Below are 23515 nucleotides of genomic sequence, written 5' to 3' on the forward strand. Positions count from 1 at the left end.
GAGTCTTATAACATGGTAGAATGCATTTCAGTGAAATTATTTACGAGTTGAAGAAAGTAGAAGGGAACAAGCAATACATATATAACAAAGACCCTGCCTTAAAGGAACTTGCTTTATGATTGGCAGAATATAAATACTAAAGTTGATCTAGAACAAGGAACAGAATGTACTTGCTTAAGCCCAAGTAGGTGAACTTAGGCTCTAGATACTTTGGAACAAGTTAAAGTTATCTGTATAAAAAGAGATTCCGTTTGGGGGATAAAAAGCCCTGAAAGTGGAATATAGGGTAATGTTATTGTAATAGTTTGTTTTCAGATATTTCAAATGTTAAGATGATATGTTTGATCCAGCCATGTAGATAATTTGTATATGTTAAATATTTGTATAACTGTAATTTGACTTAAAAGTATTTTGTTTACTTATTTATTTTTAGTACTGGGGATTGAATCCAAGGGTGCTTTTCCACTGAGCTATATCCCCAGCTTAAAAGAAGAAGAAAAAAAAAAAAACTGTGGATGTAGCTATTTTTGTCTGTTTTGAGAAAGGATCTTGCTAAATTACTGAGGGTGTCATTAAATTGATAAAAACTGCTAAAAACTGCCCATCCTCAGCCTCAGCTCCCAAGTTGCTGGGATTGCAGGTATGTACCACCAAACCTAGCTCCATTTTACATATTTTAAAATAGTTTAGAGCCAAGCATGGTGTCACACACCTGTTGTCCCAGTTACTTGGGAGACTGAGGCTGGAGGATTACTCCAGTCTAGGAGTTCTAGGCCAGCTTGGGCATAACAAGAACCCATTTCAAAACAACAACAAAAAAGGTAAAATAACTATCAAACCCATAAGAATGTTATAGGTTATTTTATACACTGATACTCTATATCTTTCAATGGTTTTTGTTTTCAAATTTTGGCATTTTTATACTACCTATATTATGTTGGTTTTATTTTTCCTTTTTTTCCATGGTTTGATAAGTAGACTAACTTAAATACATGATCAGATTAACTCTGAAGTAACCCATTTAAAAATAACTTGTTGGGGAATATTTTTGCAGTAGGTAACATTCCTTCCTTTGTTACCTAAAGTTTTCACAACCATTATAGAATACCTGTCTTTCAAGATTACTTTTATAGACTTGTATTTTAGGTTGTAAAAATCTGGGTATTGGGTGTGGATATGTTTGGGATAAGGCACAATTTTAGTAGTTTGAATAGCTTTGGGCAAGAAACTTTCTGAGTCTATTTTTTCTTCTATTAAATAGGAGCATAACAGGATTATTGTGAGTATCAAGTGAGAAAGTACAGCCCCTGACACATAAAACTGTTAACTTTATTAATAGAAATATCGATTGATAGAAGAAAAAATACAGGTTGAAGGGAAACCAAGGTATTTTTGTGTTATTTTTCTGTTACGTACTATTCCCATCATCTGGTAAACAGAAATAGGGGGCAAGAGGGAGCCAACTACAAAATGGCTGGGGTTTTTTGGTTTTGTTTTGATTTTTGCAGTGCTAGGTATCTAACCTAAGGCTTTACACAAGGTAGCCCTACCCCCTCTCCAAATCGTTTGAACACCTGTTTGTAGCTTTGAGAGCATTATTTTTATGGGGGAAGGAGATTCTTTTTCTTTACATTGCCCTGTGCCCTTTTAACATGTTGATAATTCAGGACCAAGAATTTTAGACATTTGTTTTATAGCTGTTTAAAAGACTTTTAAGGCTTTATGGTAGTTCCAGATAGGAAGGTAGGATTATTTAATTTCTTCACTGAATTTGAACTTAGGTGAAAAATTTTTTTCACATAATCAGTTAATTAAATTCATCAAATTAGAAATTAGTAGAAAAATATCATTTCTTTAAACATCTTTAATCCTAAAAAAAAAAAAATAGAATATATCTTGGGTCAGGGGAGAGATCTTGGCAAAAATAACACATTAACTTAGGTTCTTGGGTTTTATACCCTCGTAAAATATTTTTCCTTCTCTAAATCTTTTTTATGAGTTCACTGCGACATTCTTACTGCAGCCACCATTATAGGGTTAAACATTTGCTATATTGTAGCATATGAAAGCAGTTAAGCTGTTTGAAATTGTTTACTTGCTGAAACCAGTGTTAGTCAGCAGAGGCAGTACACCAGATTTCCTTGTGGCTTTTAGTGGAAAATGTTAAAAAAGCACACTCATTTTTCAGTTATAGAATTTTTTCAGTTTGATTCGGATTAGTCACAGAACTGGCATGAACCTTCTAATTGTGAAGGCTGTCCAAAGGCACTATTTTTTTCTTCTGCTAGAGGAAGTTACATCCTGAGCAGTAGCTCAGCTCTCTGGTAAGTGTAACATGTGAGCATTACTAGGCATTTCATCCTGCGGGTCCGCAGTCTTTGCTTTTCAGACTGTTGCTCAGTTGGAACGCTTCTGAGAGGCCAATCCTGAGGTTCTGTAGATATTTTTTACAGACCTACTCATTTGGGGATGTCGAATTTTGCAAGATCATTTGAGGAATAGGAAAGCATCTGAAATCAACTGAAAAGGATAACTGTGGTGGTTTTCACTGTGGAAGAAAACTATTGGCACGGAGGCAGATGACTGAATAAAGTAGTTGGCTCAAAGAAGATGCACAGTCTGCTATTTTTTTCCTCTGAATGAAGACTGTTAAACGGAAGCTGTATTCATGTGGAGATCAAAGAAAACACAGGAATGATAAATGTTTTTTTTTTCTTTTTCTCTCTCTTGTTTTAAAATGAAAACCCTGAAGCAGTAATTTGAGCTCAAATGTCTTCTATTTCCTTCAAACAGCCTGCTTGTTCTATTAGGATTCTCCACTATCACCATTTCTGCCTCGTTCCTGTGCCCTTTTGCTGGAGCAACTACGGACAACTGCTTGATAGAGAAAGAATGAAAGCTCTGCCTTGCTTATTCTATCGATGGGAATAAAGCTATCTGTGTTTCTTCTATTATATGGGAAATCTGGATTAATCAAGCTGTATTCTAGTACCAAGAGTCCTATTGTCTCTTGTGCTCTGACTCATCACATGTAAATGTACTGCAGCTTTGCTATTAATGCAGAGTATTTTTCCCCCTTTTCCAAACACAGAAACAATTGTTAACCTTCAAGCTTCATTTTCAGGATTTGTGCTGAGCTCTAGATCTTCATTTTTTAAATTTCCTGGATAAGATCTTCATTGAATTAGTGAAACTGAAGAAATGAAGACAAATTAGAAGTGGAAACAGAATAGTGAGATTTTATTTTTTATTTTCAGTTGAAAGCAAGCCAACTTGCTGGTTATTATATGACCTTGCAGGCAAGAGTGGGTATAGCTGTGATCATCTCTGTCATAGAAGTAGTTTCTTATTTCATTCTTTATTGTGTGGTGTTTGGTCACCAAAAACAATGATTGTTTTGTATAAGTAAATTTCAGAGAGCAATATTACCATTTTGGTAGGTGGAAATACATTAAAATGAATGTGTACTGGATTCAGTTTTAATGATTGACATGTTGATTGAAAGTTTTTTTAAGTATTATAGTAACTAACAGAAAATAGAATTTTGTTATTTTTTAATTAGTTTCAAGTTATATATTATAATTTTAAATTTCAGTTTCTGTGACGGTACTTAGTAACTTTATAAAACCAGCTGCGCTGTTCAGAGAATGTTTGTAAGTGTTGTTCAGAAGAGGAGGAAAAACTACTTGTGCTCTTCCAACTGTGGCTTTTATCACAAAACTTGGAATTTAATGTTTTAAAATTAAAGAGCGAATGAGTCGAGTGTGTATTGTTGTTTTGGAGGAGGTAGAAGATGAGTCTCCTGAATTCATTTCTAAATTGCCACAGGAAAATAAATCCCTACATTCTCCACCTTCGGGAAATGTATTGGTAAGATATGAGAGTTTATATTTCCTATATTATGCTAAGCTAGTATTATAACTTTTATTTCTAAGAATAAACGAGCTAGTTTCCACTAGTTTCATTGTGTCAATATGATGCAGTATTATTTCTGTATAAAATAAACACATTTCTGATTTTTTTTTTCAGATGTTTAGGTAACATTTCAGACTTTACTATCTCTTAATCTCTTAAAAAGACTTTTTTGAAAAAAGAGAAATAGTTTTGGCAACCACGTTTCTGTTTTCATTTTGTGGTTTTTAGAAGTGATGTGACAAGAATCGGGAACCGTATATTTTTAAGAAAGGTTAACTACTACTAGCAACACCAATACACAGCCTTTTCTATAAAGAATTTTTATGTATTTACATGTAAGGCTTTATATGAAAAAAGACTTTATCCTAAATCTTATTTTTAATGCTGTTTTCAAACTGGCTCCTTATTTGACTAGTATAATATGATACTTTAGAGCGTCTGTGTTGTTTATTAAGAAATTATATTTAGACCTGCATGTGTTTGTCTTTTCACGTTATTTAGGTTTACAGTATTTTTTGGTTCTTTGAGTAGTAGTTATTTTTATTAGCTGCCGAGTTTACTTTCTTGGGATTTATGTCTTGTGATGTGAACTCATGCATGTTATTTTCGTGCCCCAAACAGACATTTCAAGGGAACATGCTTTCATGGGCCTCAGTGTGGGCTGGATATTACTTATTTGACAAGTCTTAATCCACAAGTAGATGTTGAGATATCGTACTTTTATTTGGAAGTCTTTCTTTTTATCATATATGAACAAAAAACATCCACTTAATAAGAAATAAACCTGATTGTGTTTGTATACTACATAATTTTAGTCAAACCAAATTGATAAATACATTTTTAAATTTAAGCCCCCCCACCTCCCAAGGATGAATCCTGTACTTTGATATGATTTGACTTTATGAAACTTCTGCCAATTATTGCTACAGGGAAGAAAAATTTTAGGTTTATAGGTTATGTGTTTCAGCATGGTGGTGCATTCCTATAATTCTAGCTATTCAGAAGTCTGAGGCAGGAGGATCTCAAGTTTGAGGCCCACCTGGCCTCAAACATAGCAAGACCCTGTCTCAAATTTTTAAAAAGGACTGAGGATGTAACTCAATGGTATAGTGCTCCTGGGTTTAATTCCCAGTACTACATCAAAAAGAAAGAAAGAAGTTGTTTATGGAATGGAAAGAGAATTATTCATGAGGTAGGACTAATGTTTTTTATTATTCTCTCGTATTTTAGCCATCACTGGTGCAAGCTATTTTTAATGGAGATCCTGATGAAGTTCGAGCACTAATATTTAAGAAAGAAGATGTTAACTTTCAGGTAAAACAATTCCTTGATACTAGCCTTTAAACCTACTTTTAAAGACTCTCCTAGAATTGTGATTTTTGTTTAAAATATATAACTTAATTTTGTTAACAGTGGTTTTAAGTGAGGACAGAGGGTCTTGCAGCAAAAAGGGGAGCACTGGACTTATATTCAGGGCAATAAAAGTAAAGAGTACTGGATACCAGTGAGAGTCCTTTGTTCTCCCAGCTTTTTACTTCAAAATTTTTACTTTTAATTTGAAACATAGGAATGTTGAAAAGTACACTCAACACCTATGTACCCTTCACTTCAGTTCAGCATTAATAACATTTGCAACATTTAATTTTGACTTATATTTGCAAAGATTTTATATGTACAAATGTGTGTTTATGTGTATGTGTATGTACATTTCTTTTGTTGAACCCCCATTTAAAAATAAGTTTCAGAAACCTAGCCCTTTACCGTATGCATTTCAGTTGAGGGTTCTTTTTGGTCAACTTGAATAACAGATATTTCTAATAAGTTTGTAACATATTTGACTTGATTATGAGATCAGATTTGCTTTCTGTTAATAATCATGATGAGCATTTTACAAAGATTCCTTAGTACTTTTTGTCTGATTATTTTTTAGTAAATACATCATTTTCAAAGGTTTCCAACTTAAAGGTACAATAAATTTAATATTCAAGACTGACATGCAGGACGATTTAGAAGGAGTGGATATAAGAATAATTTCTCTATATATTTCTTGGTAGCAAATAGTGTGTAATTTACTATATGATCAGATTCATTAATGTGTATATTTTTACTGGAAACAAATGTATCTCTGAGTTATCAAGGGGTGAGTGCTGATGATTCATAAAGTTGCTGTAGCAACATCAAAATAGATGATCTAGAAATAATTGTAGTTCTAAGAAAGCATACCCTGCAAGCTCATCTTGAACTCATCTTTCTGTTTATCCAGTATTGCTGACCATTTAAAGTAGATATAAAAAGTTTTTATCTTATTTTAAAAACTTGAATTATCTGAATAGATTGAAATCATTGGCTAAAATGGCTATTTCTGAAATTGAGTATTGACTAGAATGCTATCATTATATTTTTTTTCTTATACCCTAAGAGAATTGCCTCCAAGTTTATATTTATCTATAGGATCATGCACCCAATTCAGGATGTATTTATTTTAAATCGAGTGCCTTTTCACTTTACCTAATCTGGCAACTCTACTTTTCTTAGGACTGGAAATAGGTATAGGAGTGTAAATTTATGAAAACAAGCTTTCTCTTCTGTTTAACTCTTTGGGGTTCTGTTGTTTTACTTTAATAGTACTAACAAATCTTACTTTGATGAGAAAGTTTAAGCCATAATCTCACTTACTGTGGCTAATTTCTCCATTCTTATGAAGTTCATTATAGCTTACATTGTTTTTCTGCTCTAATGAAAGTATGTTAAATTTTAAAATATTCTTATTATTTTGAACACTGGTTTATTCATCATTGGCCCTTCTTGAAGGTGACTGTTGTCTTCAGTGATAACATGGATTACATATTTGAAAATAACATCCAACTTTTTGAAACACAGCTTTCTCTTGCATTGTTTGAAGTTTTCTTGGTTTGTTTTGTTTGTCTTTTTCTTTTTAAGTTTTTAGGATGGGTATAAGTTCAGATTTCTCTACTGTTAAATAGTCATTATTTAATTTTAGATTTTTTTTTTTAGTAAAATGCTGAAGTTTTGAATTTTGTGGATCACTAAACAGCATCTTACTATTCCTAATTGATTTTTAAGAAAACTCTAATTTTAAATGTTTTATTTTGTATGGAAGTTCTTATTTTGTATGGAAGTTTGTATGGAAGGTGGTAGGTAAGATGTTTTCACTAGAAATTATAAGAGTTTTATATTAGGAGACATTTTTTTTTTGGCCTTTTATATACATTTTTCATTTAATTCTTATAAAAACCCTCTAAAGTAAGCTCTAGTATTATCATGCCCATTTTATAGATATAAAAAATTGAGTCTTAGCAAAGTCAAGTAATTCACTCAGAGTCGCCCTAAGAAGGAATGGTCTTACCAAACAGTTTGCAATATAGTCTACAACCATTTCACACCTTCAATGAGTATGTAATCCCATATTTTAAAAAATTTTTGAACAGTTAAAAAGTTAGAAACTCTAGAAGACATAAGTTACGTGATCTAATACAACCGATGACAACACTTAGTGGGTTCATTTGGACTTAATCTCACACTTCAGGACACTGTTGAGCAGAAGGGGCCCCCAAGGTAACCAGGTCATGTTCACCTAAGTGATCTTTGTGGGCAAATCTAGACTGGCAGAGTGTAGAAGAATGGCTACCTAGGGTTAGGAAAGAAAGTGGCGAGAAAGGAGTTTCTTTAATTAGAGTGATGAAAATATTCAAAAATTGGATTATGGTGTTGGTCACACACTCTAAATATACTAAACACTGTTGAATCACATTTTAAACTATTAATGTAATAACATATATATTATAATGTCAATAAAGCTGTTATAAAACAACTTCCCAGGTTCAGTATCAAGTGTTCCCTAGTCACTCCATGTGGCTACTGTCTTGCAGAACAAACAAGCAAACCAGATGTTTGTTAAGTGAGCCTGCACCCAAGAACAGAATGTCTAAACAATAATGAGAATAGTAACTATGCCTGTGAAGTGGAGGTAGTAATCACCCTTCTGCCCCTTTCTCAAATACCATTAGAGAAACATTGAATGGTATTGGCTTTTGATTTTTATCAGTCTAGCATCAATGGAAATATAATTTTATTCATCATTATCAAAATGTGTTAAAATTGGAAGAAGGGAATATTATAAAGAAGAGCAATGGTGGATTTAAAAGGCCCCAAAAGACTCCATTAAGGTCTACTAGAACCTTGTGGACTTGGGGACTCATAGTAGGAGAATTTTGACTACCTGACCAAATGGAGGTTTACTACTTGTATAATAATTTAATCCAGAGCAGAGTGGTCATCTGGTTGGTGAAGACAGCAGTGTCAGAGCTCTGGGAGAGCTTCTTTGCTAGACTCTTGGGTTTTTTTCTTCATGACAAGAGATGGTTGCTGCATCAGGTACTCAGGACACACACCCGAAGGGGATTCTCTTATACATTTCTTTTTCTGTCTTTCTTTTTTGCAGAGGATGGAGTACTGGGGATTGAAGCCAGGGGCATGTCATCACTGAGCTATATCCCCAGCAATTTTTGTTTTATTTTTTATTTTGAGACAGGGTCTTGCTAAGTTGCTGAGACTGTCCTTTGAAGTAATCCACCTGCCTTGGACTTCTGAGACAGAGATTATAGGTGTACACCACCTGGATTTTTTTTTTTTAAACCAAGGGAAAAACCTCTTTTCTACAATCACCACAAAATGCTACCCTGAGTTTTCATTGTTTAAAAGGCACTCTCAATTAACCATTGTATCAGCAAAGTAGGAAGGAATTACTTATTTTTGCTTAGATCAATTATTGTTCATTGCTTGGTTCTTCCCCTAGGACTAGAATAGGAATTCATCTTCATTGAATATATTGTCATATCTGGAGTAAAGTGGGATTTTCATAGTAAGGAAGAAAGGAAATATAGTTGAGAAAGTAGCTGTTTGGATTGGTAACTTATCAAAGGGGAATTATTGGTTGCCTAAAAATAGTTGAAAATTAAGTGTTACCTGGATATGAAAAAAAGCATGGTAAACCAAAATGGGGAAATACAATCAAAGTTTAAGTCACAGTTGCATTTATAGTGTAGAGAACATAATTGGACTATAATTTGAATCTTCTTACATATTAGCTATACAACTTAGAGCACATCTACTTTAACTTCTTCAGGACCCTTTTGTTGTTTTTGTTGTGATTTATGGGGTTATATAATGATCTTTAAGATTTTTCTCCACCCCAAATTTAGGATACTCTAAAAATTATGAATAACTTTGAATGATTACCTGCATTTATTGAGATGCTTTCATTTGTTTTTCTTGCTTTATGTGGCCAGAATAATAATAATGCCTTTCCTTAGGATTTACTAGAACTTAATGCCATGTTGTAGAACCCAAATAATCTAATCCAAAATATTAATGATACCACATTTTGGGAGAAAATTTTGACTCTTTGGAGAAAATTATTTTCTATAAGTAGAATTGGTCTTCTCTGTCCAGAGTGATAGAATTGGTTTGAGTATAGCTTACTTCTGACAGGTATATGCATGAAACTTTTTAACTCATGCAACAATATTGTAAAGTAGTAGAGTGACATTTCCTTTTCATCAGTAGATGACAAAACTAAAAAGAGTTTTAAAAACATGAGGAACAAGAGGTATAGAACAAGAATTGAAACCTTTGTCTGAGTTGACTAATGGGGAATCAAGTATATATTGAGGGAGAAATATTTTACTTTTGCCAGCTAGTACCATGAAATAAGAATGGTTCAAAAATAGGTATTTTTCCCTCAAAGAAGTTAATGTATATGCCCTATGGATGCCTGCCTTTTAGACAGTGACATAAATATCCTATTTTTCATAATACCAAGTACAATTAAATTCTAGCATTGCAAACAAATGAATGCACAAGCCCTTTAGTTCCTCACTTTTTGGATGAATAAAAGTTTCATTCAATTTAATATTACATTAGGGGCAATTATAATCCAGCCAAAACTATTTCCACTGTTTAAACAGGAAGGTCTAGATTATGAGTGATATTTTTTAAACTCAAAAAAGAGCTGATTTAAGTATGAGGCAGTAATTTTTTAATATGTGCTTGCAGAAACTAATGATAATACCAAAGGAAAAACAAGTTGCAAAATTTTAACAGAGCCATAAGCTAGAGCATATACATAGAATATACAGAACTCTGTATCCAAGAAAGAGAGTATATACTCCTTTTAAGTTAGTTAGTTTGTTTATTTTGAGGTTCTGGCATTTGAACCCATGGCCTTGAACATGCTAGGCAAGGACTCTACCACTGAGCCACATCCCCTGTCCTAACAAGACAGGAGATATTATATAGCTTGATTGGGCTAGGTGTGTAGCTCAGTTGTGTGCCCTTGCCCAGCATGCACTGTGTGCCCTTGCCTAGCAGTACTGCAAAACAAACAAAACCCCAAATATAATAGCTTACTTTTTTTATTTTTAAATTTTTATTAGTACCAGGGATTGAACCCAGGGGTGCTTTACCACTGAGCCACATTCCCCAGCCCTTTCATTTTGAATTTTGAGACAGGGTCTCACCAAGTTACTCATAGTCTCGCTAAGTTGCTGGGGCTGGCTTTGAATTTGCCATCCTCCTACCTCAACCTTAACTTGATGTTTTTGAAAATGCTCCTTGTGTATTTTGCTTATTCCAAATGTTTTAAGACTGGTTTTGCCCAAGTTGCCTTCTAAATTATTACTGTTCACTAAGTTCTCAAAAGTGTTTTGTGTGATCCTTGAAATGAGTTGATTTTCTTGTCAGCAAAATTCATGGCGTGTGTGTGTGTTTCTAGCATATCATTAGTTTTCATTATTATTATAATAACATAATTGGTAGTTAACATAAAGTAGTAAACCCTAAGTTTCCACAAGTTCCCTGAATACAACCTACCCCATCCTATCAGTGTTCTGGTTGTTTCTGAAAATTAGCATTGAGTGTTCTGACTTTCAGTAAATCTTTCCTGGAGGCCACACACCTGTCAGTACACTAAGCTGTTGATGTTTCTTAGCTTTAAAAAGCCTCATCACTCATTGCTTGAGGTTATGTGCACTCTCTCCTGAAACCGTATATGTATAGTGGTATTCTATATCTAGCTCCTTACAGTAATTGAAATTGGAGCCCACAGTGCTCCAGTACTATTTCAGGTGTATCCACTCAGCTTCCAGCTATTTGTATGGAATATGAAATACAGGTAGGGAGTATAGATTAAGAATCCAACTCTGCTTCTACCTAGGGGAGAATTTCAGGTAGTCCCCACATGCCTAGAAATGATGCTTTCCCTTAACTCTAACTAGTGCCTTTGGAGTCCAGTTTCAGATGTTTTAATTTTTTTCCACTAGTGTTCAGTTTTCCCTTAAGATCCAATTATGAGTGTATGACGTCTATCATTGTGACTAAATCACTTTTGTGGTGGTTGTGAAATTAAGGTGTTTTCCACTGGAACCAGCAGTTAGAAACTGTTGGCAACTTTTTATAATCCAGTAATATATTTATTTTCAGTTAGCATATAATATGTGTTCTATATTTTCTTTTTTTATCTCTAACATATTTTTAGAATCAGTGCATATTAATCTTTAGAGAGCTTCCTTCTTATAGCTGCATAATAGTTCATTGTGTACTTATATCAGTTTATTTAACTAGTCTCCTCTTAGAGGTCATTTGGATTATTACTAATCTTATTGGAAATAAAAGGGATCTTTTCATCAAGTGGACAAAAATTCTCCTTCAGTGGACAAGCAAAATTTTTAGAATGTTTGAATCATTAAACATTTTCAACTTCCCAGAGAGACTACATGTTCTCTACATTCTGTGTTTTAAAGTAATTTTAGCATCCATGTATACATGAATTGGTGAAGGTAATTGATCACCTTTAAGACAGTGTTTTAAAGTCTTTGTCTAGTGAATATGCCATCAGATCTTTTCAGGAATAGTTTCTGGTTCGGCATATTTTTTGTTGCTCTTTCCTCTGAATGTACCGTACTGTCCTGTTTCTTGGTATGACTTGTGATTCCTGCTGTGAATTGAACATTTGAATCTAGTTGGGTGTTAATGCCGAAAGTCAGATTGTCCCCTTTCTCCAGGGTTTGCTATTTTGCTGTTTGGGTCTCACCCCTGCCCCTCCCCTCACCTTTTCCCTTTCCTTTTTCTTTTTCTGGATGTAGGCTATCATTGAACTCAGGATCAGATATAAACTTAAGGTCTTCATAGGTCTTTTTCTGAGCTTGCATCTTTCCCTGAATATGAGTATATTTGGGTTTTGAATGTGTGCCTTTATTAGTTTCCTGGAAAGGATTTGGAGAAAAAGCAATGGAGGGAGAAAAGGGTACTGATCCTTTAAATCCTTTAAATCACTTGAGTATGTAGGGGGGCCTAGTTTCAATGAGGCCAGGTGCAACCATAGTTGCTAATGCTTTGTCTTCTCTGTGATCAGAGTTGGCAATCAGAGCACAGATCCTACATGTTTGGAAGATAGGCTCATTTTTGCCAGAGAAACTCTAGGAAAGTGTACAAGCTCTTCCAAGTACACCTACAGAGCTACCTGTCATGAGGTGGGGAATGGGTAGTTACTACTGTACAAGGATTTAAATTAACCATAACCAAAATAAATCACAAATTACCCATCTAATCCTTCACAGTGAACATTGAAAGTCTTCTGTAGACTATAAAGCCCAGAATAGTTCCATCATAGAAATTCTACCAATGTGTTTTCTAGCTGGGGAGAGATTCTTGGTGCTTTGTACTCTACCATCTTGCCAGAATTCACTCCATCCATTTACTTTGTAAGAGTTCTGTCTGTGTCTGTTTAAAAGGAATTGTTTTAATCAACAACATATAGTTGTATATTGGTTTTTGATCCAGTCTGACAGTCTTTGTCTTTTAATTGGTGTTTTTTAGACCATTGGCACTCATAGTGATTATTAATACAGATGTATTAATATGGATTTTGCCAGCTTTGTTATTTATTGCTGCTGTTCTTTGATCCTAGTTTTTTTCCTTTTTCTTTTCTTTTCTTTTTTTTTTTTTTTTAACTTTTGTGGGTTTTGTTGGTGGGAAGGGTATTGGAGATTGAACCTAGGCACTCAACCTCTGAGCCACATCTTCATGTTTTGTATTTTTACTTAGGGTTCACTGAGTTGTTCAGCACTTCCCTTTTGCTAAGGCTGGCTTTGAACTCTTGATCCTCCTTCTTCAACTTCCCGAGCTGCTGGGATTACAGGCATGTGCCACCATGCCTGGTTTAACTTTTGTGGTTTTAACTGAGCATTTTGTTTTCTATTTTCTCTTCTTTCCTAGGATATCATTTATACCTCTTTTTTGACTTGTTGGTTGCCCTACTTTTTGCAATATACAACTACAATTGAAGTATATTTTTAAATAACACTAGAACACTTGGCAGGTAGTTTAAGTACTTAATAACAATAATCCTAATTCCTTCTTTGTAACGTGGCTGTCATTCATTTCAGTTATATGAGTTTACAGATTCATACTTCCTCATGTAGATCTAAGTTTTTGACTGGATCATTTTCTTTCTCTCTAAAGTTGTTTTTGTTTTGTGGTATTAGGGGACTACCACTGAATGACATCTTCAGCCCTTTTTATTTTTATTTTGAGACAGGGTCTTGCTAAATTGCCGAGGCTGGCTTGAACTCATGATCCTCCTGCCTTCAGCTTCCTGAGGCTCTGGAATTACAGGCATGCTTGATATTTTCCTGGATATGTGATTTTCCATTTTGACATTCATTTGGTGAAATTTCAGTTATAATTGCTTCAATACTTCTTTTGCTTTTTAACTTCAGCATAATTGTTTTGAGATCCACCCATGCTGTGGCATGTATTAATAGTTAATTCCTTTCTGTTGATGAGTTACATTCCATTATAATACACACAATTTTTTAAACCATTCCCCTTCTCCTTTTCACCTATTACAAATAAAGCAACTATGAACACACACACACACACACACACACACACATACACACACACACAAGTATTCATATGAACATATGCTTTATTTTGTCTCAGGTAAATAGTGGTGGAATACTTGAACCATATGGTAAGCACATGTTTAATTTTTAAGAAATTGCCCAGCTGTTTTCCAAATTGCTTATGCCATTTTACATTCTGATCAGCAGGATTGAGAATTAATTTTTTCATCTCATCACTAATGGTTGGCATAGTCTTTTAAATTCTTACATATTTTATTAATTTGTATTTTTATAATGAGTAATGTTGAATATCTTTTCATGATATTGTTATCAATTTATCTTTGGTGAAATCTCTTCAAGTGTTTTTGCCAGGTTTTTTTTTTTTTTTTTTTTTTTTTTGTTTTGTTTTTTTCTTTTTCTCCCCATTGGATTATTTTCTTACTCTTTAGTTTTCTGCATTCTTTATATGTTCTGGATGCATATCCACAATCTGTGGCTGTGTTTTCATTGTCTTGAGAGTTAATTTTGAAGAGCTGAAGTTTTTATATTGACGATGTTCAATTTATCAATTTATCCCTTATGGATGTTGATTTTGGTGTTGTATTAAAAAATCTCTGTCCCAGTGTCACATGGTTTTATTCTGTCTTCTCGAAGTTTTATAGTTTTAAGCTCCACAGTTAAATCTACAACCTATTTTGACTTCATATTTCTATATGATACATGCTATAGGTCATTGCATTCAATAAAAATCATTTATTGAAAAGACTATTTTCTTTATTGAATTATATTTGCATCTTTGTTAAATTTCTAACATCCATATGTTTGGATTCATTTCTGGACTATTGTATTCCATAGATACATTTGTGTATCTTGATGCCAGTGCCACCCTTGTGGTGCTATAGCTTTATAATAAGCTTTATAATTGAAGTCAACAATTTTTTTCTCCAAAATTCTTTTTGTCTATTCTAGGTCCTGTAAATTTCCATATGTGTTTTAGAATTAACTTGTCAATTTCTTCAAAAGAAGACAGGAGAGAAGAGGAAGAGAGGGAAAGGAAGGAATATTGGGATTGTGTTGAATCTATAGATCAGTTTGGCAAGAAGTAGCATCTTAATATTGTTTTTGGTGTGTGTGTGTGTGTGTGTGTGTGTGTGTGTGTGTGTGTGTTTTGTTTTTTGTCTCCTCAAAGGCTTTACCACTGCGCTACATATATCCCCAGCCCTTTTTATTTTTTATTTTGAATCAGGATTGCACTAAATATCTCAGGCTGGGTTTGAATGTGCTGTCCTCTTTCCTCAGCCTCCCAAATTGCTGGGATTACAGGGTTGTACCAATAATATTTTCTGCTGACCTATGAAAAAATTATGTCTGTCTGCTTAATTAGGTCATTTTTATATTTTATAGTTTCATTTATACATGATTTTTGTCAGATTTATCCAAATTCTATAATTTTTATCCTAATGCACATCTTATTTAATTTGAAAATAGCCCAATTATTCTCTGTTATTGAAATAAATTTTCCCGAGTACCCACCTAGTTGGAACAGGGCACTCAGTTCCCTGTAATCCTTGCATTCCCATTGGAGATTATATCATTCCCAGCAGAGCAAAATTATATTCTTTGTAGGGATGTGTAAAAATGTTTGAAAAATCTTACAGGTTCCAATAGTTTGTGACCCTCTAAAGGGCCTAAGTGTACAAAATAGAAATATATGGACATTTTAATTTCATAGGCAGGGTTAGGGAAAAATCAAAGGGAATGACAATAAAAGAAGGAAGATTGAAAATCACTACTGTAATGCTTTTGGATGGTTCTTTCACTAGCCTCAGGAAGTATTCTTGCACACATGCAATGCTCAGCCAAATACCAGTGGAAAATATTCTGCCAACCTTTGGAATTCTCTCCTTGTACCAGTGTCTTCTCTCTGTAACTCTGAGAATTCTAGCCCTTTTGTTCTCTTCACAGTAGCTCTTCAATGCAGGGAATTTTAAAAGCAAAACAAAAAGAAACAAAAAATAATTTGGGCCATTAAGAAGAATTTTATTTATTGAAGCAACTGACATTCCAGTGGATGTTTTCAAACTAGACCTTATATTTTGTGAAATGGGAATTTTCTCTTATCGTCCAGAAGTATTTTTCTCTTTTTTAAATATTAGTTGTTGATGAACCTTTATTTATTTTTTTGCATGCGGTGCTGAGAATCAAACCCAGTGCCTCACACATGCTAGGCAAGCACTCTACCACTGAGCTACAATGCAGCCCCCAGCATTATTTTTCAAATAGAAATTCTACACATTAGTTTACCAAACAATTGTATTTAATAATTAAAATTACCCAGTTTATAGATGGTGTCATCTCTCCTTATTCGTTAAAAAAATTGTTAATACGGTGGTAATTGGCAAATCATAATTGTATACATTTGTGGGGTTTATTATGATCTTTTGGTAAACATTTCATCGTGGCATGCTTAAATCAAGCAGATTAACTTGATTGATTGATAGACTGATAAAACCCATCACCTGAAGTCTCATTTTTGTGGTAAAAACTTTGAAATTTACACTCATAGCTATTTTGAAATATAGCTAGAAACTGAATTAGTATTGACTGTAGTCACCTTGCTGTGCAATAGAGCTCAAAGTTTTTAATTGAAACTTTGTATTCTTTAACCAATAATTCATTGTCTATTCCTTTCCTCACTTGTCTACCTACGTGAATTCAACTTTTTTAGATCCTGCTGTTCGAGGACTTATCCTTCTGTGCTTGATTATCTCACTGAACATAGTGTTCTCCAGGATCATCCATATTGTTACAAATAACAGGTTTTCTTTTCTTACGTGCTGAATAGTGTTTCAGTTTTGTTAGCCAGCTTTCCATAATTATAACAAATACCTGACATACATCAGCTAATAAGCAGAAAAGGTTTATTTTGACTCAGAGTGATACTGTTAGCTAATCTCTACTGATACACCTCCTTTGACCAGAATGCAGAGCTCTACCACAAAGGTCCTCACACTGATTACTGTGAACTCACCAGTTCACTTATTTCTTTGTAACTGACCCCCAAGGATCTGGCCCTGCTCATATTCCCAAGATTCCCCAGGGTGTGAGACGGAAGTGGACCTCCTGACAAGAATCCTGAGATGCTGGAGAAGGTGATTGTCTACCTCCAGCTCTCTTTTTCAGCTATAGAAAAACCATGGGCCCAAGAGAATCTCCTGTGTAGCTCATTGCCATCTTGGGAGAGGCATGGTGCAGGTAAAATGAAAATGCTCCTTTTACTACTTTTTTTCTTTTCTTTTTTTTTTCTTTTTTTTCTTCCTTTCTGTACTGGGAATTGAACCAAGGGTTGCTCAACTATTGAGCCACATTCCGAGTTCTTTTTTATGTTTATTTTGAGACAGGGTCTTGCTAAGTTGCTTAGGGCCTCACTGAGTTGCTGAGGTTGGCTTTGAACTCATTGATCCTCCTGTCTTAACCTCCTGAGCTGCTGGGATTAAAGGCATGTGCCACCATGCCGCCTCTAACCTTTCTAATGTGACTTTTCTCAGTTTTCTCATCCAACAAGGTGTCTCAGCCTCACTATTGAGTTCTGGGATATTTACAAAGGCAGTATTCTCTGTGAATAGTTATTAGTAGTTTGAGGGCAGTCACCTTTGCTTTCTTACAGCTGCTGCCCCTTTAAATATTTTTTAACACTGTTAAAGTTTTTGTTTAAGACCTTCCAGAGAAACTTACAAGGAACCAAAATCACTAAGTCACTTTGCCTCACTCTTTAGCTGACCAAAACCAAGCTTTTTTCATCATAATACTAAATTCAACCACCAGAGAGCATTGTTTCTGGGTGTTTTTGTTTTGTTTTGTTTTGTTTTTTTTAATTTATTTTTTATTGTAAACAAATGGAGTACATGTAGTTTCTCTGTTTGTACATGAAGTAAAGGCATACCATTTATGTAATCATACATTTACATAGGGTAATAGTGTTTGATTCATTCTGTTATTTTTTCTTCCCCCAACCCCTCCCAGCCCTCTTTTCCCTCAATATAGTCTCTCCTTCCTCCATTCTTACCCCTCTCCCACCCCCCACTATTTGTCATCATATGCTTATCAGTGAGATCATTTGTCCTTTGGTTTTTTGAGATTGGCTTATCTCACTTGACATGATATTCTCCAATTTCATCCATTTGCCTGCAAATGCTATAATTTTATCATTCTTTATGGCTGAGTAATATTCCATTGTGTGTGTGTGTGTGTGTGTGTGTGTGTGTGTGTGTGTGTGTGCGTGCGTGCGCCACAATTTCTTTATCCATTCATCAATTGAAGGGCATCTAGGTTGGTTCCAAAATCTGGCTATTGTGAATTGAGCAACTATGAACATTGATGTGGCTGCAACTCTGTAGTATGCTGATTTTAAGTCCTTTGAGTGTAGGCCAAGGAGTGGGATCGCTGGGTCAAATGGTGGTTCCATTCCTAGTTTTCTAAGGAATCTCCATACTGCTTTCCAGAGTGGCAGCACTGATTTGCAGCCCCACCAGCAATGTATGAGAGTACCTTTTTCACCACATCCTCATCAACACCTATTGTTGCTTGTATTCTTGATAATCTCCATTCTAATTGGGATGAGATGGAATCTTAGGGTAGTTTTGATTTGCATTTCTCTTATTTCTAGAGATGGTGAACATTTTTTCATATATCTGTTGATTGCTTGTAGATCTTCTGTGAAGTATCTGTTCATTTCCTTAGCCCATTTGTTGATTGGGTTATTTGTATTCTTGGTGTAATTTTTTTTTTTTTTTAGTTCTTTATATATTCTGGAAATTAGTGCTCTATCTAAAGTATGAGTGGCAAAGATTTTCTCCCACTCTATAGGCTTTCTCTTCACATTGCTGATAGTTTCCTTTGCTGAGAGAAAGCTTTTTAGTTAGAATCTATCCCAGTTGCTGATTCTTGCTTTTATTTCTTGTGCTATGGGAGTCCTCTTAAGGAAGTCTGATCCTAAGCTGACATGTTGAACATTTGGATCCTACTTTTTCTTCTATAAGATGCAGGATCTCAGGTCTGATTCTGAGATCCTTGATCCATTTTGAGTTGATTTTTGTGCAGGGTGAGATAATAGGGGTTTAGTTTCATTCTGCTGCATATGGATTTTCAGTTTTCCCAGCACCATTTATTGAAGAGACTATCTTTTCTCCATTGCATATTTTTGGCCCCTTTGTCTAGTATGAGAAAATTGTATTTATTTGGGTTTGTGTCCATGCCCTCTATTCTGTACCATTGATCTACCTGTCTGTTTTGGTACCAATACCATGCTGTTTTTGTTACTATTGCTTTGTAGTATAGTTGAAGTTCTTTTATTGAAATACCCCGTGCTTCACTCTTCCTGCTAAGGATTGCTTTAGCTATTCCGGGTTTCTTATTCTTCCAGATGAATTTCATGATTGCTTGCTCTATTTCTGTAAGATATGTCATTGGGATCTTAATTGGAATTGCATTGAATCTGAATAGCACTTTTGGTAGTATGGCCATTTTAAACAATATTAATTCTGCCTATCCGAGAACATGGGAGATCTTTCCATCTTCTAAGATTTTCTTTAATTTCTTTCTTTACTGTTCTGTAGTTTTCATTGTAGCGGTCTTTCACCTTTTTTGTTAGATTGATTCCCAAGTATTTTATTTTTTTTGAGGCTATTGTGAATGGGGTAGTTTTCCTAACTTCTCTTTCTGAAGATTCATCACTTATGTATAAAAATGCATTAGATTTATGAGCATTGATCTTATATCCTGCTACTTTACTGAATTCACTTATGAGTTCTAAAAGTTTTCTGGTGGAATTTCCGGGTTCCTCTAAATATATAATCATGTCATCAGCAAATAGGGAGAGTTTGAGTTCTTCTTTTCCTATTCATATCCCTTTAATTTCTTTGGTCTGTCTAATTGCTCTGGCTAAAGTTTCAAGGACAGTGTTGAATAGAAGTGGTGAAAGAGGGCATCCCTGCCTTGTTCCAGTTTTTAGGGGGAATGCTTTCAGTTTTTTACCATTTAGAATGATATTGACCATGGGCTTAGCATAGATGGACCAGTATCCTTAATGAACATCAACGCAAAAATTCTCAACAAAATTTTAGTAAATTGCATACAAAAATATATTAAAAAGATAGTGCACCACAATCAAGTGGGTTTTAACCAGGGATGCAAAGTTGGTTCAGCATCCAGAAATCAATAAATGTAATTCACCATATCAACAGACTTAAAGTCAAGAATCACACGATTATTTTGATAGATGCAGATAAAGCATTTGATAAAATACAGCATCCCTTCATACTCAAAACACTAGAAAAAATAGGGATAGTGGTGTTTTGTTTGGAAGATGAGAATCATCACCTCAGACTGAAGTATGGCCTATGAATATGTATAAATTTCTCCTAAAAGTCCTTTGTTTTCTTTGTCCAGAAAGACACTGCCTTGAGAATTACTTCCAGTGAACTCCTTACTTGCTGAAGTAATAGACCATTCTTGAGTCTTGTATCTCCTGGTGGGCTTATTGGCTTTGTATTCACCAAGGTTTGAATCCATTGGTTGTAGTTGGATTTCTCTGAGCAGGAAACTGGAGCTGATGTCACTCCTACTGCTTCTTATTCTTATATGACCCATTACTGATAAGTAATTTTCTGTTTTTCTAGTATAAAAGCACATAAGCTTTAATCAGGATTATGATTACTTCTAAATTTGCAGAATGGAAATGAATTCAGTATACAATGGAGTAATGTCAAGAGTAAAATATGAATTAATAACTAGATTCTAAATGTGAAAACTTTGTCCTAGGACATACCTTCTGTTTTATAGGCATGTAAACATCTGTTCTGTTTTAACTGGAAAGGGATCTTAGAGAACATGTAATTAAATCATCTCCATTATAAGGAGGCAAAACTAACACTCTTGTAATTATTTGATTTTGTCACTTCCATTTAGCAGAAATCTCATAAGAACCCAGTTTTCTGTTATGTCCAATTTAGTTTGCTGTCCTTGTTTTTGCTTCTCACTTGTTACCCCTCACCTCTATCTAGTGGCATGGTGTTTTAAGAAATTTATTTTGTCTTGTAGCTATAAGCATACAAACTCTTTATTCAGAGCTTGATAGTTTATTTGATCTAACTGTATTAGTTCATTCCCTTAACAGTCAGCGTGCATCAGTTATTCTGCTTGGTCCTGGGAAGGCAAGCCCAATTGTACTACAGTTTTCTCTATCCTCTTCCATGCTTGACTGATTCCAAGATATCAGTTCTGCCCAGATTTATCCCAACTCCTTTGCCTCGTTTTCCACCTTTGTGCATTTTTCTGGCCATAGTCTATGCTAGGCAGAATTCTAAAATGGTCTGCTGTATAATCTTTGGAAGTATAATTTGATGAATATTATTCCTGTGATTAATTTATGATCTGGCATAGCCAGTTTTACAACAGCAAGATTCTGGTGGGCTTGCCCACCACATGAACTCCTTATGTATGAACATAGAGTCAGAAACAAAGGGACTAAGGGATTAGAAGTATTAAGGCATTTGATGTGAGGGATAGTCTCTCGTGTTTCTCTTTGATGTTGGAGGGAGCCACATGGCAAGGACTGTTGGTATGGAAGGTGACCTCTGACAGGGTGGAAAATAGTTAATCCCTTTATTTCAAAATAAGACCCTGAGCAAAGAACCCAGGAACACCACCCCTGAATATCTGCCCTAGAGAACTGCAAACTAAAACAATGACTTTTAAACTGAACTTGTGATAATTTGTTGTGAAGCAATAGAAAACTAATACATGGCGTATCTCTCTCTGGAAAACCTTTCCTGGTTGGTCTTCCCAATATTATTATATCAGTCTTTTAGATGCCTGTTGTACTTTTTTTTTTTTTTAAACTGGAGATTGTACCTTGGGTGCTTTAACACAGAGCTGCATCCCCAGCCCTTTTTATTTTTGTTTTTTTATTTGTTTATTTTTTCACTTTGAAACAGGGACTTCTTGACTTGCTGAAACTGACCTTGAACTTGCTATCCTCTTGCCTCAACCTCCCAAGTCTCTGGGATTACTGGCACGCACCAGCTCACCCAGCCCCATTGTATTTTGAATTTGTCTTTGGTAGCACTTATATTAATTGACTTTTGTCATGTTTAGAAACTTTAATTCTCTGGAGATAGGACCTTATTTGAATTATTCCCTATTTATAGTCAGTATATGGTAAATGGTCCTTTTTGTTACTATAACAAAATGCCTGAATACAGAGTAAGTTTATAAAGAGGAAGTTTTTTATTAGCTCAATTTTGGATGCTGAAAGTCCACACGGCATGGAACAGGGAACTGCCCTGTGAGGAGGCTGTCCTTGGCTGTATCGCCTTGCAGTGGATGGCCATGGTAGGAACATGTGTGGGAAGAACAGATCATGTCTCAAAGCAGAGAGATTGGAGTCCCATAGTCCCTTCTGAGGTCATTCTTCAATTAACCTAAGGAAACCAAAGTAGGCCCCACCTCTTAAAAGATTTCATCACTTCTTACATTGCCACACTGATTGGGCCTTTAACATGAACCTCTGGAAGACAAACCATATCAAAAATCATAACAAGTAACTATTTCAAAAGTGTTTAGAAATGAATGAATAAAAAGAAGTTATGAAATAGCCTGACTTTAGCAAGTTTATAATCTAAAATTATTTGACTATCTTTTCTGTATTTTTGTTTGTGGGAGGGAGCTTTCTGATTATGTGTATAGTGGAGTTTTTTGTTTTCTCTTTTTTTGATAGGTAGAAGTCAATGTATTATCTGTTTACACTGGTTTATATGTGCTACTGTTTTGGCAGCATGATCTGAAAAAGAAAACCTGTGTTATCAAAAGTGTTGATTGCCCACATGCAATTAGGCTAAACCAATTCCTTACAAATCAATTTGATGTAGACAGGGTGAGTTCTGTTAAAACAGAAAAAAAAGTGAATACTTTATTATCATTTGTAACTTTTTATTAATGATTTGTTGAAGCAGTGATTTTAGAGGGGTGACTGAGAATAGATCTGTGTTAAGGGGAAAAGTTATACCAAATCCCCTTGTCTTCATCCATTTGTGCTGCTGTAAAAAAAAAAATTTTGAGACTCCATGGGTAACTTTTAAGGAACAGAAATTTATTTGCCACAGTCCTTAAGGCTAGGAAGTAAAAAATCAAGGTGCCCTATTGATTCGGTTTTTAGGTGAGGACTATGTCCTCTGGTAAGAGGAACACTATATCCTCACATGCCAGGAAGTGGAAAAGCAAGAGAACCAAATACTCTATGAAGTGTGTTTTGTAGGTGATTTAATCCCATTCCTAAGGGAGAGGTTCTTGTGACCTAATCTTTTAGAGGTCCTGTCTCTTATAACCATCCCATTGGTAGCATCTGAATTTTAGTGAGAACATGTTCAAGTCTTCTTGCCTTCAGTGCCCAGGGACTGCAGCTGGTTCTAGGAAAGGCCTTTAATAAAAATTCTTAGCATGAAAGCTTCCTTGACCAGCTAGAGTCTTTATTATTGTGTTACAGATCTAAAAGTAAATATTATAGGATTTCTGAACACAGAAAATAGTGGAAACCTCAAAGGTGAAGAGGGTAGGGGATAGGTGCTAGATGCTGCCATTCAGTGCAAACTGCTGAATAAACCAAATATGTAGTTTCT

The 23515-nt window shown here is 34.8% G+C and overlaps 1 protein-coding gene across 9 annotated transcripts in view; it reads left to right on the forward strand.

The window, feature by feature from the left end:
• The window catches only part of ANKRD28 (ankyrin repeat domain 28), a 207393-nt gene that overhangs the window by 73303 nt on the left and 110575 nt on the right, over positions 1–23515 (forward strand). For 2 of the 9 annotated variants that reach the window (XM_079116407.1, XM_079116406.1), the window contains one exon: positions 5146–5229. The exons of 1 other annotated variant lie outside the window; for it this stretch is intronic. In XM_079116407.1, the coding sequence (XP_078972533.1) occupies positions 5146–5229 (84 nt within the window). 6 more of the 9 variants (XM_079116404.1, XM_079116409.1, XM_079116410.1 and 3 more) reach the window with 6 other exon arrangements.

This window comes from Sciurus vulgaris (genome assembly GCF_902686455.1).
Source record: "Sciurus vulgaris genome assembly, chromosome: 16".
Classification (NCBI taxonomy): domain Eukaryota; kingdom Metazoa; phylum Chordata; class Mammalia; order Rodentia; family Sciuridae; genus Sciurus; species Sciurus vulgaris.